We start from the raw sequence: 20,696 nt of genomic DNA on the forward strand, positions 1-20,696 counted from the left end.
CACACACACACACACACACACACACACACACACACACACACACAGACACACACACACACACACACACACACACACACACACACACACACACACACACACACACACACACACACACACGCACACACACACACACACACACACACACACACACGCACACACGCACACCCCCTGCCTCCCCCATGTTCTCTTAGTCACATATCAGCTAGCCTTTGCACTTGCCCAAATATAAACTAAGTTTCTTGGCTCATGTACAGGTAAGGAGGAGTCAGACACACAGAGTTCAGTTGAGGACAGACTGAAGGACGAAGAAGCAGGAACGAGGAGCAAACACAAGGAGTTCGCCAAAAAAATAAGAATATAAAGTCAATTGAATACTGCCTGCCTGAAGATCAGTAAGTTCTTGCTGGATTTTTAAATTATATTTCTTTTAAAAGGTTTACCACCACTCATCGTAAACAGCAACACTAGAAGGGCCAAGACCAGCTGCCTGCTGCTGTTTATTCGAAGGGAGCCATGATACATTGCTTAATATTTCAGCAAATGACTGCTTAGAAGATAAATATGTGGTGTTTAAATGGCTGTGTAGAGGTTCTCTTTATTATTATTTCAACATTACTCTTTTGTGTGTTTTGGCTCAGTGCAAAGCTTAAGGCTCTTCATTTTACAGTAAACTAAACAGAAGATAACGCTTGGATGATTTTTTCTGGTGATTAGAATTTTCTTTTTTTTTTAAGTACCGTCATTTATGGCCAATGTGTCTCTCCACCTCTCCAGATGTCTGTGTCTCCAGCTGCCTTGGTGGCTCGACGGGCGCTTGCTGCTGCATCAACCTCCAGCCATGCAGGAGCAGGTCAGTGTGTATTTTCTGTGCCCCTCAAAACAAAACAAAAATGAAATCAGTTGTGAAAAGTAACAAATGAAATGTACCTAGTTGAAGTACATATGAGCAGTTTAGAGCTACATGCATATTTAGTAAATGAATAAAACAATGAAAAAAATAATCAATAATTAATCAAATTAACAAATAAAATATGAGTTTATCATTTTGATAAAATGTACGACTTCTTTGATGCCATGCTACGAAGCACTAAAACAGTAATATTAAAGTGAACAATGCATGAATAGCTAAAATAAAATTATATATTATTGGCTAAATTATTCTGAAATGGGAAACTGCATAATGACTACTTTGGTTCTTAATGTATCTGGTGATAATTATGTTGTACTTTTAGTTAAGTTAAATTGCATGAATCTTACAGAGTTTTTCTGTACTGTCATATTTGTCCTTTGGAAGAAATTCTAAGTTCTTCTGAGTATCTCATCACTGAGCAAAATGCATCAAAGCCTCTAGATTTAGAGATTCTGCATTTAACTGCACTTCTCGTACAGTTTATTTTGTTGAACATTAACTGAAATGTCTGCAGAGCTGGCAGCCGTCCTGCACATTCATGCTACTTGGCAGAAAGACAGGAAGTACATTTCATTGTTGATAGACTCAGAAGAGAGACAGCTGCGGTGAGGTTGTTTCCTCGTTGTGCGTGTGCCTCATGCAGGGCTTCAGTAATGCACTTTCACTGGTCGTTGTTTCCACAGCGAGGACCTGGAAGATTCTGAGCTTTGTTTTGGCCATCCCTGGTGTTGCTGTCTGCATGGCCAACGCCTACATGAAGATGCAGGAGCACTCACATCATGAACGGCCAGAGTTTGTTCCATATCCTCACCTGCGTATCCGCACCAAGGTGAGTCTCAATCAGCATACCTGCACCTGGGTACATCATCTCTCTGCCATTAGATCAATGTTATTGTTGTTTTTTGCCTTGTTGTTGACTTGTTTTGATGTCTCCTTCTAGAAATTTCCCTGGGGCGATGGCAACCACTCCCTATTCCATAACCCAGAAACCAATCCTCTGCCTGATGGCTACGAGACTTCCCATCACTGAGCGCTTCGATCACATTTCTCAGATGAGCTGTGCTCCTTATTAAAACTTGAGTCTGTGGTGTACTTGGCTTTATTTTACTGATCGAGGGCCCACACCTTGCACCCAGACTGGAATAAAATCACTTGTGCTGGAAGACAACGAGTCCCATCTATTTTTATTTAACTCAGAGTAGTGCTTAATCGAATCCACCCTTAATGCTTCAAAATGTGTTTTCACATCTCATTATCAAGACAATCTTATTCAATTTCAGGTGTTACATCTGAATGCACTGCCATCTCTCTGGTGTGGTTGTAAACGCTAACACAAGGGGTCAGAAAAGTAGCAATTGATGAAATGCTGCACCTACAGGCTTTCAAAAATGAAAGAAGACAGGGTAGATTTTCTTGATCATATTGTCAAAGCACAACAAGGAGCTGCATATATACACACACACACACACACACACACACACACACACACACACACACACACACACACACACACACACACACACACACACACACACACACACACACACACACACACACACACACACACACACACACACACACACACACACACACACACACACACACACACACACACACACACACACACACAGAATGGGAGGGATGAAACCCTCTTTAATGGTCACACATGCAGAGCACACAGCACACACAGTGACATTTGTTCTCTGCTTTTTACCCATCCTAGTAGTAGCAGCAGTGGGCAGCTATTGTACAGCAATGGGAGTGAGGGGGGAAGGGGCCTCTCCAAGTAGAGGTCCCAGTAGCAGCCCACACTCCATATTTAGGTCTGAGCCACTGCTGAGAGCCATATCAGAGTTTCTCCCCAGATTGAATGCCTTGGAGTAGGGGGGGCTTGTCACCATGCAGCCTATGGTATTATACATTGTGTCAATTAGAGTAGCACAAAGCAGACGTTTTCTTACTCACAGCTTTTCCATTATTTCAATTTAAATTCCGGCAAACACCACAGTTGAATTTAAGCCTGCTTGCACATTTTCTTAGCTTAAAAAGGTCCCATGTCATGCTTTTCTGGTTATTACCCGTCCCCTTGTGTGTTATGTAGCTTTGTATGCATGTAAACTGTCTGCAAAATCACAAACCCTCAAAGTACACCCTGTAGCGGATAAAACTCTAAAACAGATAAGACCTGTCTATGCTGCCCCAGAACGCCTCGTTGGAGATTTTTCTTTTGCCATTTTTTTCTTCCTGGGTATAGGGACGTAACGGGTATAGTGACGTAACGGCTCCTCACACCAACACATTCTCACTCCTAACTCGTACTATAGTGACGTTTGTTGGAGCAAACATAAAACAGTGGTGGTGGCTTAAAGCCCACCTCTGCTCCGCGCCGTCCGTTAGATGAGCCTGGTCATATTAATAAGAAGGAGTTCAAAACACCGGCATTAAAGTTATAACAATAATCTGATTGATTTTAATGGTAAAGAAAACCCATACAAGTTACAGAGTACTCCGGACTTCCAGTTCTACTGCTGTTCGATATAGGTATCGGGACCAGCCAGTCAGAAACAGGAAGCCCCGTGGATGGATAAACATCAGTATACATAGATAGATTTGGAGGCAGTCGATTTCACTCCTAAGCGAATCAGAGTTCTGGGAAAAATGTATTTTACTTTGAACAGAGCGTGAGAGCTTCAGAACTACCCAAGGACAGAGTCAATCTTTTATCTTGCACCTAAATTCACTCCTTTACTTTCCCAAGGAATATTTCACACAAACTATTCTTTCCCAGACAATCAAACATTGTACACAGATATATTGGTGCCCAGAAAGGACCTTGAAAAGAATATGTGTGTGTGCTGAAAATAATATGTGTGTGTGCTGGTATCTAGGTCAGTGAGTGTGAGTGAGAAGGTTATATATATATATATATATATCGGATTACTTGAAAACAGTCCCCAATAATACATGTTTACTTCAAAACAGTTCAAAATAATACATGTTTACTTTAAACAGTTTAGAACAAACAAATTAACTTTAATCTTTAATCCCTCTTTTGATCTCACCTCACGAGATCAACTTATACACAGCATTTGAAACATAACCACTGTCATTCTTTTCTACTGTGTCTGTCCCCCAACATTTATATAAATCCATCAGAAGCTGGGATTTAGAGCACTTTAAACCTTTAGGAACAGTCCACCATAACAAACTTCTTATGACAGTGGAGGGAGACCAAAATATGTAAAGATTCGTCCTTGTCGGCTGAGTCATCGTGCTCGTCCTCCTCCGACGCGTAAGCCAACAAGGGCATTGGTACGAAGGGGAAGGGGCAGCTTTTCCCTCCAAAAAGGGGTTATTAAAACAAAGTCTCTCCAAAAATGGGTTATTAAAACAAATTCTTAAAAAAATGGGTTATTAAAACAAAGTCCTTAAAAAAATGGGTTATTAAAACAAAGTTCCACACCGGCTATATCAACCTGTTTTAGCGGAAAGTGGAGTCCCCTGTGCCGTCTTGGCTTGCCGTGTCTTTGTCCCCCCAGCCCACTGACGGCGGCTTCTGGGCTGCCTGCTAGAGAGATGTCTTCTGGATCCTCCTCCTCCGGCCCACTGATGGCAGCTTCCTAGTCGTCTGCTGTAGGGATGTCCTCGAGGTCCTTCTCCTCCAGTCCGCTGATGGCCGCTTCCGAGTCGACCTCCTTGACGATAGCCAGGTCCGTCCTGATGTCGTCCAAGGTCCTAGCCGGAGGATTCCCCGCCGCACACTGGCTCCAGTGGTACCAGCTGTCCCTCTTTCCTCCTAGGCGGACGGCATGAGAGGTCCGCTGGGTCACTCTGTAGGGGCCGGAGAACCTGGGGTTGAGCCACTTAGGCCTGATGACCTTCAGCCAGACGAACTCCGCTGTGTCGGCCTCGTGCTCCTCGGGGTCCTCCTTTGGCGTCAGCAACCTGTGTGGAGAAATCTGATACCCACCCCTCAAACCTACGCTCAGGGCTCCTGGGCTCCCAGGTGTTTGACCCACTACTGCGTAGGCCGCTTGGAGCCTGTTGGTGGGGTGTCTTAACACAACAGCCGTCTGTGAATAGGTTTTCTAGATTAATTGTAGACCTCCTATCTGCCAGTGCAGCTTCATAATCCTAATACTTGGCCTGTGTCAACAAAATAAACCCCACCATCTTTAGGTGAACTAAATAAAATCCTTGTAATCTTTCTCAAATCTAAATATAATATGAACTGCTAATGTTTCTGTTAAAGAAACACACTAATGTTATGGATTCAAAAACAACTAAAATCATGATGCTGATAAAGTGAATAATTTCCTGATGATACTGCTTCTAATGAATACAGAAATCCAACATACTGTCATCAAATGTCTTTCTATTATGAATTTAAATTAAATGTATCCCCATAATGACCTAAACAGTCAAGTCTATGGCTTTTAATTCTTTACCCGGCTAGTTACAAGATGTTGTCTAAATTAAATTCTGTCTCATTATATTACTATGTTTTAACTTAACTGTAATATGTTCTTTCTACATTTCAAGCCTCAGTTACTCTAATACCTGTTGAAATATTACAAAATTGTTTCATTATCACAGGTCAACTTCTTCAGTACTCTATTCTGGAAAGACATCTCTCACGGTAGCCCCTTGGCCACTGATTCTGCATCTGTGTTACCTGTTATAATTCAATCAATATTAGAAACATGTCAACATTCACCAAACAGTATCTTATCCCCAGATATGGAGCAGGTTCATTCTAAAACTGTCAATCAATGGTCAGATTGAACATCTGAGTTGGGGCGGCAGGTTTCTTCCAGTCCCTAAATGAAAAATCCCACACGTTATGTCAGGATCCCTTGGAGTCACTCTCAAACGCAGTGGGGGCCCTTTAGCGTACATTTTCAACTATCAGGTAGTCCCATTAGGCGCTTTCACACAAACTACTTTTCCCAAGAATAGTTCCCCGGAACTCTTTAGTTCCAGAACTATCTAGTAGATCGCGTTCACACCGGAATAAGTCCCTGAGGGAGGATTACGCAAATGAAGCCGCTGACGTCACTTCTTCTTCTTCTGCTTTGGGTTTACTGGCAGGCTGCAAACAACTTCACGGCGTATACTGTCACCCGAAGTCCCGGGTAAATCGTCGGAAGTGCCGACACCTTATCATTCCACGGCTCCCACGTTTTATTTTGTGTTGCCATAAGTTAGTCTCTCTCCGTTGGTGCGCTGGGCTAATGCTAATAACGCGAGCAAATAAAATGGCGGCTTCACAAAACTGTTCGGAGTTTTACGGGGCGTGGTTTGCAATTTCGCCCAGCCAATCTGAAATTGGAACCTTTTCCTCCCCAGGAAAGTACCACCTCTCAAGCAGGGACTGAAAAGGGGTGAAAAGGTTCCCGAAAAAAGTTCTAGTTCCAGATCTTTTTGGTGTGAACGCAAAATCCCAGGAACTATCGGAATTATTCCTGGTACTCAGGTGGGAAAGCGCGACTTGCATAGAGCTCCCTGAACGTTGGTAATAGACGAGTTGGGATCACGGAGAAATGCCCTCAGCAGATCCATTCTCAGCGTTTATCAACCTTTTTCCTACTCAATATCAAGCCACACGTATTGTTTTTACTTCGGCTGTGAGTGTGTGAGTGTGAGTGTGTGTGTGTGTGCGCACTCAGGCTGAGTTCAGGCTGAGTTTCACGGTGTCTCGCTGTCTCAACGCAGCAACCAGGAAACGACACCAGTAATACAGCTCACAGTCACACTCTCCGCTCCTCGAGCCTCAAAGGGCGGAGCAGCAAGTCCCGCAACGTCCCGCCACGGCAACCAGACCCCACGCAGCATTCTCATCTGTTTGTCATTACTGGTGTTATTTTCTGGTTGCTAACAAATGCTATTGTAACACATAATAACTGATGTTCCGCTCTAACGGTGGTGGACTCATCATGTGGGCTCATAGGGAGGGGGGGGGGGGCAGGAGCTCCAACAAGGCGTGTAGGACAGAGTGAATACACATACTATACAGAGATACTGTATGAGAAACCAATGTGATTTTGGAACATTGAACAATGTAAATCTATTCCAGTAGACCTCAACAATGGAATTATGGTCAGTAGAAATGGCCATGTCATGGGACTTTTAACATTGTTTGCAGCTAATATTGGTAGCGATAAATGAGTGCGACATTAGGAGAACATCAAAGTCATTAATATTCAAACTAATTGAATAATAGTTAAACAAATAGCTGTTTTACTCTGTTGTGTGATTTAAACAATATTAAATCGTCATAAGTCACGCAGTCGGATTCTGAATAGACAAACTGAAAAAACAAGAAACGGAAAACAGAATGATGTTCCAACAATATATTTAGTGGCATAAATTGATATGGGACAGTTGGAATCTATAAACTGTATACTTGCTAATTCAAATTATCTCTATGTACAAAATAAACAACTGGTTTCTAGACCAACCCTGATAATTCCAGTACTTCCAGCTAAATGACATTTCTCAAATAAATTGCAGAATTTTTACCAAAAAAAGAGAAAGAAATCACAATAGATATGTCACAAGAAATTATAATACAATTTTTTCATGCTGAGACGGGCTGCAGATAAACAAATTACAGATCAAAACTCAAATGAAATGTATGCTTAGAGTTTAGGAAAATAAATCAGTCAGTCCTGTTAGTGCTCAAGGAATTCATACAGCAGGTTCTCATGTAATCATGCTGTTGCTGTAACCTGCACTTTAAAGTTAAAGACATTTTATGAAATTAGTACAATGGCAACTTTTCTAGAAGCTTATAACAAGCCCTAAAGTCGACTCAATTAATCTGTGCCCTCTGAATTCATGCAACCAAACACCCGCCGTATTATTTCCTCCTCGCTCAGCTCAGAGACACTGCAGCCAGACTTAGCAGACCCTGTTTCAGAGTCTCTATACAGTCAGCCTCTCTGGCAAATCTGCGAAGGCAATCCCCAGCTAGAGAGGAGGACAAGAGGGGCCGAGGGGAGTCCTGACAGCCCAGCAGCAGAGACAGGCAGGCCCGACCCAGGGCAGGGTAGTTGTAGCGCTGAGAGAACCAGTACACCTGGGGGAGGAGGGCGGCCACGGACCCACCCTCAGCACTCGCTGTTGAGGAAGACATTGAGTCCTGAGCTGATGATTTTAGACGCCGTGCTGAACCTTTCAAGTTCTTTGGTCTCAGCCTCAACTTTTCTGGATCACATGATTTGTCCACCCCTGACACACAGCTTGATTTTGAAACTCGAATGACGCCATTGATTGTCTTGTGGTCCGAAGCACGAGAGATTATATTCTTGTCCGTCTTAAGCAAGGAACTGTTTTGTTTCTGCCCTGGTACATTTTCAGTTTGAACCTCAAAACCCGTCAACTCTAACTCAGATGTACGATTAGCCAGGTTCTCCTCTGCAGACTCGACACAGTCTTGGTCCGATTTAGATGCAGCCTTTTCAACCTTGTTAACTGTTGGAGCTGATGCAGCTCGATAAGCAACCTTTGTGGAGCAGGACAGGAGAAGAGACACGCAAAGATCTTCTAACTCTCTCTGTAGCTCAGTCACTAAAAATCTGCACGCCCCAATCATCACCTCACCTAAAGCTGTTTTCTGGAAATCCAAGTCTTCTGTTGAGCGATCCTCCCGCTCTTTTTGGCAGAACCCTAGTCCTTCGAGAACTAACTTGTCCAATACCAGGCACTGCCCCCTCTTATCTCCTTCATCACTTTCGCTCGTTGTTTCCGTGTCCTTGGTAAGGCGACATCCGTGCAGATAATGCAGAACTGGTAGCAGCATACCTTGGCTGACATCTTTGATACGGATGGCTTTTTCTACACTACCCTGAGCTTCTCCAAAACCGCCTCTCAACAGAGCCCAAAAGTATTCAGAGCCAACCCCCTCTGTCCCTTCCACCCCGGCCACGGCCTCCCTGTTGGCCTGGACCTGAGTCCCGTCATCCAGCAGCAAGAGGAGGTCAAAGTCTGAGACTCCGTACGGACAGGTGTCAGTCAGACGAGGCCTTTTCGAAGGAGGAGGTGACGCTTTGTCAATTTTACTGACTGACTGTGTTGTAATTAGACTAAGATGTTTCTTGCCAAGCTCCATTTTGATGCTACCTGTCAATGTAGACAGGCATCCAATCAGGAGGGAGGCCAACAGCGAATGGAGCTGAGGAGTCAGGCCTGAATGTGACGTGTTAAACCAATCAGAAAGCAACTTTCCACATTCAGCGGGGTGGTCTTCCTTCACATCAACCTCATCGCAACCAAGGGGCTGCAGAGCCAAGAGCAGCCCCCCGGAGTCCAGGAGGAGCTTCTTCAACAGGGACTTGTTGCTGTCGGAGTAAAAACATACACATGGTCACTTACAAAAATTATTCTGGATCCATTCTGCAATGGAGTAATTAAAACTAAAACCATTCAATAAATTGCATGGTAAAGTTTCTGACAAATGTTATTATAAGGAAATTATGAAAAGCGGAAAAGTGGAATTTTCTATTCATAATGAAGGCTTTTTTCTATTGATATTAATAACAACATCATTTGGTACAGGTCGGAGCTTAATAAAGCAGGTGTCAGGTGTACATGATTATAAATAAATACATTTAAAAATGAACAAAGAGGTCATAAAACAGATTTCATTTTTGACTAGATCTACCACTCACCTGCAGATTAATGGCAGCGACAGCGCACAGTTCATTTTGTCAGACTCGCAGCCTGACAGCATCACGTGGGCAACAACCCCTGACCCAAATCCAGATTCACACTGGACGCGCAGATTATTAAGCAGAGTAAGACCTGCAGAGAAAATAAGTGCACATTTAAAAACTACTTACAAAAAATAACCAATATTGAGTTAAATTACAGAATAGCTGGTTCTTGTGTATTATTCGAGTGAGAAGTAGGCTCACATTGATCTGTATCCCTCATACTGACTCATTCAGAGCATCAGCTAGATGGGAATGATCCACATTAAATATTTAAGATTTATATTGTTCATGTCATCATCATCATCATCATCATCATCATGTCAGGCAGATGAGTCATACAGCTAGTCTTGGCCTAATGTTGCCTAAGATATCATTGTAATGCTCCAAACAGTTTGGCATACACACTTTTTAATTGGGTAAAGAGAAAACCTTGGATAAATGTGTATGGCTTCATCTAAAGATAAGGAACTGGGAAGATGGATGGGTGCATCCCTAGTCAGAGAAAACATGAATGATGTTTAAGTTGATCTAACGAATAACATACATAATGCTACAAGTAATACAATCTAATACATGTGAATTATGTATAACTTCACAAGGCAATAAGCATACACATAGGTGATGCTTTCAATGATATTTTAGAGGGGGATAAGGTTCATATGTCAAATATTGCCTCTTAACTGTTCTAAAGTTACAGTGCTGCAGGTTGCAGATAACTCATCTGGGTAACATCTTTATCTTACCGAGTTGTTTGACTTTAGCTTTCACTCGTTCCGTCTGCCTCTTCCCTCCCTCGAATCCTCCCCCCCTCTGGCAGAGATGGTGATGAATGAGAGCTACAGATCCAGTTTGGACCAGCGCCTGCAGACAGTTTGGGTTGCAGCTCAGCCGGCACAGCATACGGAAGCACCTGCTGCTGGGGTCCTGGTGCTGGGTGAGGTAGTAGAGAAGGCCGGACATGACGCCCGGGCTGATCAGAGCAGCACTCGGGTCAGTGGAGTGGGAAAAGCGTGACAGCAGCAGCAGGATGGGCGACTCAGGGGTCCAGGGCTCCGGGTGGTAGGGGTGGTAAGCCATGGTGCGGGGCACAGAGGGAGGGGTATCCAGAATTACTTTAGTTAAACAAGCGGCTGAATTAACGCGCTGCCTCCTTCTGTGAGGGGAGAATAACTTTGACGGAGAGACGGGTGTTTTAGTAGGGGAGGAGAGAGTGGAACTGGGCTGGGTTTGGGCTGTGAGCGCACTCGAGGATTGAGGACTAGAAGGCGGCGGATCAGTGATTTTAGAGGAGGAAGACAGCTGGGGATGGGCTGAAGAGGACACGGGTGAAGGCTGTGCAGCTTTTTTTAAAGTGGAAGAGGCAGTAGGGTTGGATGGAGAAGAGGAAAGGGAGTCAGGGTTTGGGGAGGAGGTTTGAGGCGATGAAGAGGGTGGGATCTGAAGACTCCCCCATTCCCCTTCAACTCCAGACGAATCGAGCAGGTCGCCCTCCGAGGAGATCAAACCCTCAGACACCAACCAGGACCTGAAGACAGAAAACAAGCATTAGGGCTGTTCAAATTGACCTTTGAATATTTCTCCTAAAAAAGAAAATCAATACATACAAGTAATTGCACTGTTTGCAGTGTATGTGTTTTTCACACATTACTTACACCGTAGTTGTGTATATCTTAGGAAAATACACCTTGAAATCTATTGAATCTTGATAAACAATAAAATAGCAAATGGTAGAATGAAATTCAGGGGAAATAGAAAAAGACGTTTAATAGACCATACCTGAGACTTAAAAAGCTTGATGAACATAGCTCCTTTCCAGCTTCCTCCTTCTTGCAGCCCTCAGGAGAAGGAAAGTCAAAGGATTCAAAACAAGACGAGGGCAGGAGCTCAGTGGGAGACATGCTGGCGGAGAGGCTCACATCCATCTTCTCATCAGATTGTTCCTCGCCTCTGGTGATCTCCACCAGTCGTGCAACAAGCAGAGGGACCAGTCCCAACTCCTGCAGCTGTTCCATAGCAGACTCGTCAAAAACAAAGTCTACACAGGCAAGGATGGTGAATCTGGAGAGGGGGTGACCCTGATGGGCAGCCAGAAAGCCAATCAGCACCTCCAGTCCACCGCTCTCCTTCACCTTGGCCCGGTTTACCGCCTCCTTGCAGCACAAGCACAGCGCCTTAAGGAAGACTCCAGACTTCAGAGGGTCCCTCTTCACCTCCTCAGTGAACTTCTGAATGACCCCCAGTGACCCCACCAGAGGGCGCAGGCAGCCTTGGGCGCACAGGTTGGCGAGGGATTTCAGTGCCAGCTCCTCAAAAGGTTTACCCGACTCCCCCGACGCCATGGCACCGAGCTGAGTGAGGACTCCAGAGCGGGATGCCTCCCTGGCACATTCAACCCCACAGCCCCGGGTCAGCTCATGGAGCGTCCTGAGCACCGCCCGCCTCAGCGCCAGGGGATATTCTGGAGCGATGAGGGGGGCGAGAGAGGATAAGGTCCCCTGGGTGAGCAGCGACAGGCGGTTAGAGGGCGTGTCTGAGAGGTAGAGGAGAGCCCGAGCAGCAGACTGAGCGCACTCCAGTTTAGGACAGGGCTCTTTGGGTGGAGCATCAGTGGGGGAGGACGGGCCAGAAGAGAGAGACACACAGAGGAGGAGAAGAGGAACCCCACCTGTGGAATACAAATAAAAAAATAAAATGGATGTTAATCTGACAGAAAATCATTTACCTTTCCCATTTACTAATAAATAAATAAATAAATAACACTGTTCTTTTATTGGGCTCATAATAAAAATGTATTTTCCAGTATAAATATCTAACTACCAATAATAGACTCAATTAATTGAGTGGTATCCCACTAGCCAAGAGGGCAACATCTTCAATGTGTAAGTGAAATATGTAACATCTTACAATTACATGAGTTATTAACCAATTAAATGAGAATAGTAACACAGTTAGTGAGTAGGCGAGTTCAATCTGGTAATGTGATGAGAACCAAACCAATTACCCTATTAAATCTTAAAAGGACTGCAGATGGAAATGAGCCATTAGCTCAAATATGGCCTTAATTAATCTCTTCTCTTGTATGAGATTAATGTAATGTATGCATGGTCCTTGTTGAAATAAATTAAAAAATTAAAAATAAGATGCACATCCTTTTGGACACATGCTCTCTGGGTGTAAAGCTGTAACTACAGCAACACAAATACTGATATAATTGCCCAACACCTTTTGTTTGTTAAATTAGACTAACCTGCAGAGTGGATGAGTGCAGAGCTCTGAGCATCCATGGCCAAGTTTCCCAAAGCCCGGGCTGCCCTGTTCTGGACGGTCTCCAGGGCCATATTTTCCTTCAGGATCTCCACTAAGACAGTCAAAAAGAGTTGGCATTTTATTATGTGCAAATTATTGCAAGCCTTAAAGAGTCCTAATTCTGAGTCCTAATGTCCGTACAAGAATGTAAATGACCACTTACCTACAATATTTATTCCATCAAGCTTACGAACCTGAGAAAAACATTCAAAAAGTTAAGAATTTTGCTGGGTGGTTTTATAAATATAATGTTTAATATAAGTGGTGCATCTTGAATATTTCCATTGGAACTTCATAATCCAACTAGAAAATAAAATAATCACAACTTTAAACATCTACAGAAGTGATATTCTAAGTGCACATTGCAGCAGCAGTAAGAATCCAAAACATTATATACTGTATAATAGTAAAAAAAACTGACAGGAAACATTTTACCGCACAATGAGCAGATATACCATTGCTTCAAGTACATTTTAGTGGTAATTTTTGAATAAATGTTATCTGGAAAGGATGGATCTGAATAATTATTTTAACACTGTTCAATACAAGGACTCTCTTGGAAAATATATTTGTAATCTCAGTGAGACCTATCCTGGTCAAATAAAAAATAGCCTCTCTGTTATTCCTTACCTCTATGCGTGTTAGCAGCTCAGTGCAGCAGTTTGCCAGGATGCTCAGAGCCAGGTCAAGGGGTTTCCTGGAGCACTCTGGGTGTTTGAGCAGCTCCAGCAGGGGTCTGAGACCACCTTGAGTTCTGAATCTGGCAATGCCAGCCTTGTCCCCCTTAATGTGCTGAGTCCGTATTGCAACCAGGGCTCTCCACTGAGAGGCTCTGACCCTTTTGTCCCCATCTCTGCCACCGCCTGAGTCACCGTTGCCATGCCTGTGGTGTTCAGCTCCTGATCCGGATTTGCAGCAGAGGTGAGCCAAGCACCAGGTCAAAGAAGACTCTGGTGACCTCTGGTCTCTGGAAGGAGCTCTTGACTGATTGCAGTCCATTTGAACAGGTGATGCAGCCATAGTCCCCGGTTCAGTTATCTTAATGTTTCTCGTCTCAGTTTAGACAGATTTTAAACACATTGTGGAGCATCATTGAACGCTTCCAGTGAAATAGAGAAATAAAATAATATGTCCGTTTACTTAAAAATGTTTAAGTTTTTTACTCAACTAATGAATGTGTGCTCTTAATGACTTCATTCACGTTTTCAAAAGTTTCCACAAAAAACAACATTCTGGTGTCAATAAACTACAGATACCATGAAAAAGTAAATGTGTACCACCTGACGCCGCAATCGCTGATGGGAGATGGAGTTCCACCAGCTTCGGTCCCCTCCCTAAAAACAGGCCTACATCGTGGGAAGGCCGAACAAGCGTTATTCTACGTGATATACGTGTATCATCTCAATGTAACATATTTTTACATATGAAATGACGGAATAAAGCTCTAATTGATCAATGTGCTGTTACCACTGGCCGAATAGTTTTTGTGAAACAAAATGCAATCGCCTGTGTTAGCCGCTAACGCCATCTTTAGCCAAACAACAAAACAGGGGCGGTCGCGGAAGAGAGCAGGGAGTGAAGAGGTGGGCCGGTTAGATATACGCTGGGATATGTAGTTTAAATCAAGCTGCATTTAAACTCACCCAATGCATTTCCTCCCTTTGAAAACTACACTACCCATAGCGGTGATAAAACGTTGACGGTATTGAACAATTCGCAGCGTTTAGGGATTGTAGTTTAGTGGATACACTAGAAACATTAGAAGCCCGTTTATGGCCACTAGAACGAACTACACGTCCCAAGCGGCTAAGTGACGTTGTTTTTGTCATCGTTTTACGCGATGCATCGGTGCTTCTGAAATGTTGTTAAATGCCACGGTAATTACAGATTAATACATTTAGTTCTGTAGTATTAACTCCATGGAGGTACTCGAGACAATTGTGATACAAAGTACTGAAGTTGAAGGAAAGGAAACTGTCGTGTGTAGCGTGGACATCGATAAAGCCAAAGCTGGTTAGTAACGTTACATGGTGAAGTTTAAAATGTTTCATCCAGTCATTGCATGCAGCGAGGAGGGCCTGATGAATGCGCACTAATCTATGATTATTATTATTAGTGTCATAAACCATGATCTATATACTGTCAGTGACACTAAATAAACTGAAAGTTATCCATTAACTTGTGTCCTCAAATAGTTGTTTCAATCAGACAGGTTGTGTAAAATAAAATGATTCATTTTTTTAAACACAGGGGGAAAAACGGTTAAAGGAGGTTAAATGCAAAGTTATATATTTTGTCAACAAATTAAATGCATAAAAGAAATTCAGATCAGAATACTTGAGTGAAAGTACTAATACCGCACTGTTCACATCCTTCAATACAAGTAAAACCCATGTTAAAACCTTACAGAAGTAAGTAATAAGTATTTTTAAAGCAAGTTTTATCTGTTAACTACATTTAAAGTATGAAACGTTTGGGAGGTAATTATTCAGTTATATGGATACTTATATATGCTCAATTAAATTCAAAACCTTTATTTATCCAGGTGAAATCCCATTGAGATCGATGATCTCTTTTTCAAGGGAGACCTGCAGCAGTAGGTTCCACATGAAGACATAAAAACATAAACAACAGAACAACAAAAGGACATCATACAGCAACATTTACAGGGATTACAATTTACATATCTATCCACATGTACAGGTACCAACAGCATCTGATTGTGTAGCATCCAACCGAGCTTTACCGATGCTGATAGTAGTTGGGTAGAAAAAGATATCATACTATATACAATTATCATATGCTTGTATGGTTTCTGGCCTGTGCAAACCACTGAAAGGGGATGAAAAACCTCAAATCTAAAAGTTACTTAAGCTGCCAGACACATTTTATAAAGTTAAACCTAAAAGGTTTACCTATGAAATGTAGTGGAATTAAAGTATGAAGTTGCATACAATGAAAATACTCCAGTGCAAAGTACAGTATTGGTGTAGATGTAACTTAAAACATGTTATATGTTTGTTTTCCTCTCTAGAATTTATATGGACCCTGCAGGCTACATGGCACCTTGTCAACACCAGACTTGAAATGGACCAGGCTTTTGATCAGCCAGTGTGCAAGAAAAAGAAACTTTGGGAGATGGTGGCAGAGAAAGTGAACGTCAAACTGCGGGAGTCAGAAGTAACGAATGTCACAGTGAAGGCCTATGAGTGTGACCTCAAGTGGAGAAACTTGCTGGCAACTTACAGGAAGAATGCTGAGAGGGCAAAAAGGCTGGGGGTGAACAGCGTCCACTGGGAGTTTTTCAAGGCCATGCACGAGGTCCTGGGTAAGAGCAGGGAGGAGGTCGAAGCCCAGCGAAGGGCAAAGCTCAGTGGGACAAGAGTGGGCAATGCCATGGCCAGCAAGAGGTTTACCCCAATCCTCCCTACCCCTCCTGCTACATCAGCTGCTCCCTGCTCGGCCCGGCCGCCACAAGACGTCCTGCAGCTTTATATGGAGCTGCAAGAGAGGAAGATGAACATGTGGGCTCAGCAGAAAGCCCTGGAGGAGAGGAAGATAGAGGCTATTAACAACCTGGCCCAGGCTATCTCCAGCCTGGCTGAGAAGAACAGCATGCAGATGTCAAAGGATGGACATTAAACCCCAAAAATTGTTGCTCTTATCAAAAAAGAGGTTTGACAATGCACCAAGAAAACAGCAGTCAAATTAGGGCCATTTTTATGATTCACAATAGATAATAATTACAGAGCTGGGGGAGAATAGCAACATTTATTTGTTAAAGTTTGTGCTTTTCTCCTCTTAAATGTAACTCTTATCTCATAGAATGTTACAGTTTGAAGAATGTGTATATTTTTTCAAATATTATTTGGGCTGTTTTCGCCTTTAATCGATAGCCGACGCCAAGGACGGAAAGGAAAGTTGGAGAAGGATTTTATTTTTATTTTACCTTACCTTTATTTAACCAGGATAGGTTGAGATGACATGCAGCAGTCTGCCTAGAACCCCACCCTTTGCACTAAGCCTTAGCCTCTGTACATGGGGCACCAGCTTTAAAAGGTAAGCTCCCCAGCAAGTCCCATCATTTTAGGAATAGGTTTGGCCACTCTGACTTCTGCACATTTCAACCTGACACCAGAAGATGAGACATGAGACACAGACCCACAAAATATACCCTGGACAGCTCTTGATTCTACTGCAAGATGAGCACAAGCCGCCTCAAAGTTGTCCTATTAGATGTTATTTCTACTTATTTTTTTCCTAAAAGATAAGAGTGAGTTATTGTACCATCATCACTGTTCCAGTTATTGATATTTAATGTCGACAACCTATGCAAGAGTAGAACATTTTTAGTCTGCTTTAATACAGGCCCTACATGGTGCTATGAACAAACTGAAGTGGGAATAATCACAGCAGGATTATGATTATTGTTCAAGGGAAGTCAAAATAAGACCTCTTCATACTCACATTTTACTCTGGAACAATAGTTAGTTAAACTGATAATCTTTCCTAGAGGTAACGATAACAACTATAGTATTCATAGACATGCTTGTACTGTCATTGTATTTATAGGATACACTTTAACAGCCAGTGTGAACACATTAAGAATGTAGAGTATTCTAATAAAGAGTCCTGCAATAAATACTGCCTTTGCAAATGTTTTGTCTGTCTTGGCTATGAGCCTGACCAAGTAGAAAGTTGATTGTTGAACTTTTTTGCCAACTAGTGGTCAAAGTTAGAAACACACTGTGGCATTTCTGATCAACTTTCTTAAAGCAGGAGGGTCTGATATGAAGAAGAGCTGTGTAAAGTTAAATGTAAACTGTGTCAAAGGGAGCTATGGCCCTCAGTCTCATTGCAGATAATATCTGCTCTAAGGCAAAGCAAACATTTTGGAAAACAAAAATATATTCCAATAGGTTTCTGATGTGTTTTGTTCATCATTGTTTAAGGATTTATCCCTTGGTTCCTTAAGAATTTTTTTGACTGGTATAAGTCCTTTTTTTGGTGAAATTACATTTTCATTCAGTTTTGATGTCTTTAAGGTCGTTTGACTATTTATACATTTATGTGACATCCCTGCAGCATAAACATTCTGAAAGTCTTCCCCTAGATATCATCACATGTGTTTACAGAACCAAAGTTTTTAAACAACAAATCTGAGATGGTGTCACGTCTTTGTGCACCTTCTTCATCTACCTCCCAATCTTCATGTGGGGTTGTGTCTTTCTCTTTCTCAACGTCTCCTTGAATCACTTGTCCCATGTCCAAAAATACATTGTGCAAGACACAAGCTGTTAGCACGACAGCTCTCGCTCGATCATAGTTTCCTATATCCAGATACTTGAGCCTTTGAAATCTGGCTTTCAGGTTGGCAACAGCTTGGTCTAGGATGTGAAAATGCTCCTCCAGATTTTTGTCAAAGAGCTCCTCTCTGGGTCCCTGATTCCCTAAATATGGAGTTAAAATCTGAGCTGTGAGCGGGTAGCCAGCTCTGGCCAAGAGGCAGGAGCCAGGGGGCATCAGATCTGGACGCTGTTTGAGTTTGTCTTTCAGAGCGTTGCCCATGTCCATGTTTGATCCTTTAGTGATTGTGCAGTGTAGGAACCGGCCCTTACGGTCACATACGAATTGAAGGTTGAGCCAGGAGTCGGGATGAGCCTCCTCCTTCATCCTCTTCACCTCAGGCATTGTGCTCTCCACATCGTGTTTCCCTATAGGCAGGCGGATGGGGATGCGGGTGTGTCCCAACACTCCCAGGACCTGAGGGAGACTTTGCTGCTGCTCCTGCTCTATCTCTTGTATGCAAAGTGGGAAAAGGGCTTCTACAGCTTCTATACCTTGAGAAAAACGGGGAAATACCATCAATATTATTTTTTTCAAACTACTCTTAAATCATTGACACTTTACTGATCATGTCCCACAGACAACATTGAAGTCAACCCACCGACTGGCCACCTGATTTGCCTCTCTTCCAATGTGTTGATGCGTTCACAGAAAGAAAAGAAGGTCCTGTGGATGTTTCCTTTCTCCAGGTGGAAGCGGCGGGACACAGAGCGGTAGCTGACGCGCTCAGAGAGCAGAGTGAGGGACAGCTGGACAGTGTTGGACAGGGACAAGCGAGCCCGTCCTGCCATTCGAGCCCTGGATTTGGAGCTCTGAAGCAGGTCTGTGATGTACTGATAGAAGGGGGGAAAAAAAGAAGATTATGTTCCAGCATCAGTCAGACACCGATTCAAGGTATTTCAGGTGACATTTTTTCGTATCATAATGCATTCACTAACTAATTTATTGTTACAAGAAAGAGTGTATCTCCATAGTCTAACAGCAAGAAAAATAAACAAATATATTGGTCTCTTTAATGGTTTGAAAGATGGGGCAACTCGAAAGAAACATTAGGCCAAAGGCAGGCAATGTAAACATTTGGTGTGAAATGTCACAAAAAGTTTTTGTATGACACATTTCAAATGAAAAACGTAAACTCAGTGGGCTTCAACAAACAAAAAACATATAAGATAAGGATCTATATGAATATGATCAAACTTTTGTATTATTGTTATCGTAATTGGAATAATAATATTGAAACTAAAATAAAAGTTTTATCTGTTAACCACAACAAAAATATTTGCTTTAAACTGCCTTTTTAGGTAAAGTTGGTAACATTGAATTGTGCTAGTTTGATGTGCATTTAATGTGTATCTTTGTATATTTGAATACACTGTAGCCTTGAGTGTTGTGTCAACCCTGGGGTCTTACAATGTCTGTGTACACACTAGTTCGAAGAAAAATACGTGAGAATATCAGATTAGTGCACAGCAGATAAGTTAAATCATGTTCCCCCTTTTGACAGAAACTTATTTTAACAGTAAGTGTGTTCGTATCACCTAACACAGACTGATACCTGGACTGCAGCACCGTCTGAAGCCTCCAAAGCTTCCTCCGGGGACTCTTCCTCCGCGGGACTGCTGCACGATGTTGTCGTCTGCAAATCTTCGGGCTGCACATTAGTTTGACTCTGCAATGAATGTACGTATAAAGCAGTAGGAGGCGGAGTTTTAAGTGTCGCCATCATCTCAGCTTCCAGGACCCCCTCCACCGCCTGGTCCAGCCGCTGCTCCAGCTCGCCAGGGGACAGGGGCTGCCACTCCCGCTCCACCATGTCCAGCACGGCCCGGCCCGCAGATAACACATACTCCTCCATTTGTTATGGTATTATGTTGGCCTATCCTTTGTTAAGTCATGGGTACTTTTTTTGCCCATGTATAGGACACGTTAGTTAAACCAACTAAGTTGTTTTTAGTTGCATAGCTAGGAGTCGCTGATCACCGACGGAGGCTAGCAGAATGCTAAACTAGCCTGCTAGCTAACGGACGTTGCCTTCATGTGTTCAATAAAGTTCAGTATGCTGCCTTCAAGTGCTTTCGGAAAATTCGGAAACTTGTTTTCAATCATTAACAACAATACAACAATACACATAAAGTAAAAATAAACATATACACAGGTTAATGTATCTGAAGGCAAATGTCAAGGAATAAACATGTTTTAAAAAATTAATTAAATCAAAACATACAGTATGAAACATGTTAGTGATGTTTAACTCAAGCACATTTCATTTATGAAAAAGTACAGTACCTATGGGAATGAGCTTAACTAAAAACATCATTTGCAAAGTGGTATATGTTAAAAGTGTATTGTTTTATTAACCAATTTATGAAGTGACTGAGAAAGCAAGTCATAGTAAATGCCATCCCATCTTATTGACT

The 20,696-nt window shown here is 42.7% G+C and overlaps 4 protein-coding genes across 5 annotated transcripts; 2 read left to right on the top strand and 2 right to left on the bottom strand.

Annotated features, from left to right (window-relative positions):
• The first annotated feature begins 232 nt into the window (after positions 1-232).
• cox6a2 (cytochrome c oxidase subunit 6A2) lies at positions 233-2,078 on the top strand. Its single transcript, XM_079645945.1, has 4 exons — positions 233-392; positions 775-850; positions 1,594-1,739; positions 1,851-2,078. The coding sequence occupies exons 2-4, from the start codon at positions 775-777 to the stop codon at positions 1,938-1,940; spliced, it is 312 nt and encodes a 103-aa protein (XP_079502071.1). The 5' UTR covers positions 233-392; the 3' UTR covers positions 1,941-2,078.
• A 5,170-nt stretch (positions 2,079-7,248) lies between these two features.
• Positions 7,249-14,475, bottom strand: armc5 (armadillo repeat containing 5). Its single transcript, XM_079645940.1, has 7 exons — positions 13,564-14,475; positions 13,097-13,127; positions 12,875-12,985; positions 11,404-12,292; positions 10,371-11,152; positions 9,583-9,715; positions 7,249-9,252 (listed from the first exon to the last, which is right to left on the bottom strand). Exons 1-7 carry the CDS (start codon positions 13,951-13,953, stop codon positions 7,788-7,790), a joined length of 3,801 nt encoding a protein of 1,266 aa, XP_079502066.1. The 5' UTR covers positions 13,954-14,475; the 3' UTR covers positions 7,249-7,787.
• Positions 14,476-14,717: 242 nt separating this feature from the next.
• LOC307016700 (uncharacterized protein) lies at positions 14,718-17,575 on the top strand. The gene is made up of 2 exons (XM_079645943.1): positions 14,718-14,946; positions 15,968-17,575. Exons 1-2 carry the CDS (start codon positions 14,853-14,855, stop codon positions 16,573-16,575), a joined length of 702 nt encoding a protein of 233 aa, XP_079502069.1. The 5' UTR covers positions 14,718-14,852; the 3' UTR covers positions 16,576-17,575.
• A 387-nt stretch (positions 17,576-17,962) lies between these two features.
• Positions 17,963-20,358, bottom strand: LOC307016699 (uncharacterized protein). Of its 2 annotated transcripts, none has more exons than XM_079645942.1 (3): positions 19,835-20,358; positions 18,881-19,112; positions 17,963-18,767 (listed from the first exon to the last, which is right to left on the bottom strand). In XM_079645942.1, the coding sequence occupies exons 1-3, from the start codon at positions 20,132-20,134 to the stop codon at positions 18,043-18,045; spliced, it is 1,257 nt and encodes a 418-aa protein (XP_079502068.1). In that variant the 5' UTR covers positions 20,135-20,358; the 3' UTR covers positions 17,963-18,042. The 2 variants fall into 2 exon arrangements, with proteins under 2 accessions (XP_079502068.1, XP_079502067.1); XM_079645941.1 differs by having other exon boundaries at positions 17,963-18,773; positions 19,835-20,356.
• Positions 20,359-20,696: the final 338 nt, after the last annotated feature.

The sequence above is a fragment of the Notothenia rossii genome (genome assembly GCF_949606895.1).
Source record: "Notothenia rossii genome assembly, chromosome: 8".
Lineage (NCBI taxonomy): Eukaryota > Metazoa > Chordata > Actinopteri > Perciformes > Nototheniidae > Notothenia > Notothenia rossii.

Excerpts from the sequence above, each read along its gene's own strand:
- cox6a2 (XM_079645945.1), top strand. The coding sequence starts at position 775 with ATGTCTGTGTCTCCAGCTGCCTTGGTGGCTCGACGGGCGCTTGCTGCT. Across the intron at positions 851-1,593 it reads CTCCAGCCATGCAGGAGCAG|CGAGGACCTGGAAGATTCTG; the intron begins GTCAGTGTGTAT and ends TTGTTTCCACAG. Across the intron at positions 1,740-1,850 it reads ACCTGCGTATCCGCACCAAG|AAATTTCCCTGGGGCGATGG; the intron begins GTGAGTCTCAAT and ends GTCTCCTTCTAG.
- armc5 (XM_079645940.1), bottom strand. The coding sequence starts at position 13,953 with ATGGCTGCATCACCTGTTCAAATGGACTGCAATCAGTCAAGAGCTCCT. Across the intron at positions 12,293-12,874 it reads TGCACTCATCCACTCTGCAG|GTGGGGTTCCTCTTCTCCTC; the intron begins GTTAGTCTAATT and ends TGTATTCCACAG. Across the intron at positions 9,716-10,370 it reads AGCTAAAGTCAAACAACTCG|GTCTTACTCTGCTTAATAAT; the intron begins GTAAGATAAAGA and ends TTTTCTCTGCAG.
- LOC307016700 (XM_079645943.1), top strand. The coding sequence starts at position 14,853 with ATGGAGGTACTCGAGACAATTGTGATACAAAGTACTGAAGTTGAAGGA. Across the intron at positions 14,947-15,967 it reads CATCGATAAAGCCAAAGCTG|AATTTATATGGACCCTGCAG; the intron begins GTTAGTAACGTT and ends TTTCCTCTCTAG.
- LOC307016699 (XM_079645941.1), bottom strand. The coding sequence starts at position 20,134 with ATGGAGGAGTATGTGTTATCTGCGGGCCGGGCCGTGCTGGACATGGTG. Across the intron at positions 19,113-19,834 it reads CAGACGGTGCTGCAGTCCAG|TACATCACAGACCTGCTTCA; the intron begins GTATCAGTCTGT and ends CCCTTCTATCAG. Across the intron at positions 18,774-18,880 it reads GCAAATCAGGTGGCCAGTCG|GTATAGAAGCTGTAGAAGCC; the intron begins GTGGGTTGACTT and ends GTTTTTCTCAAG.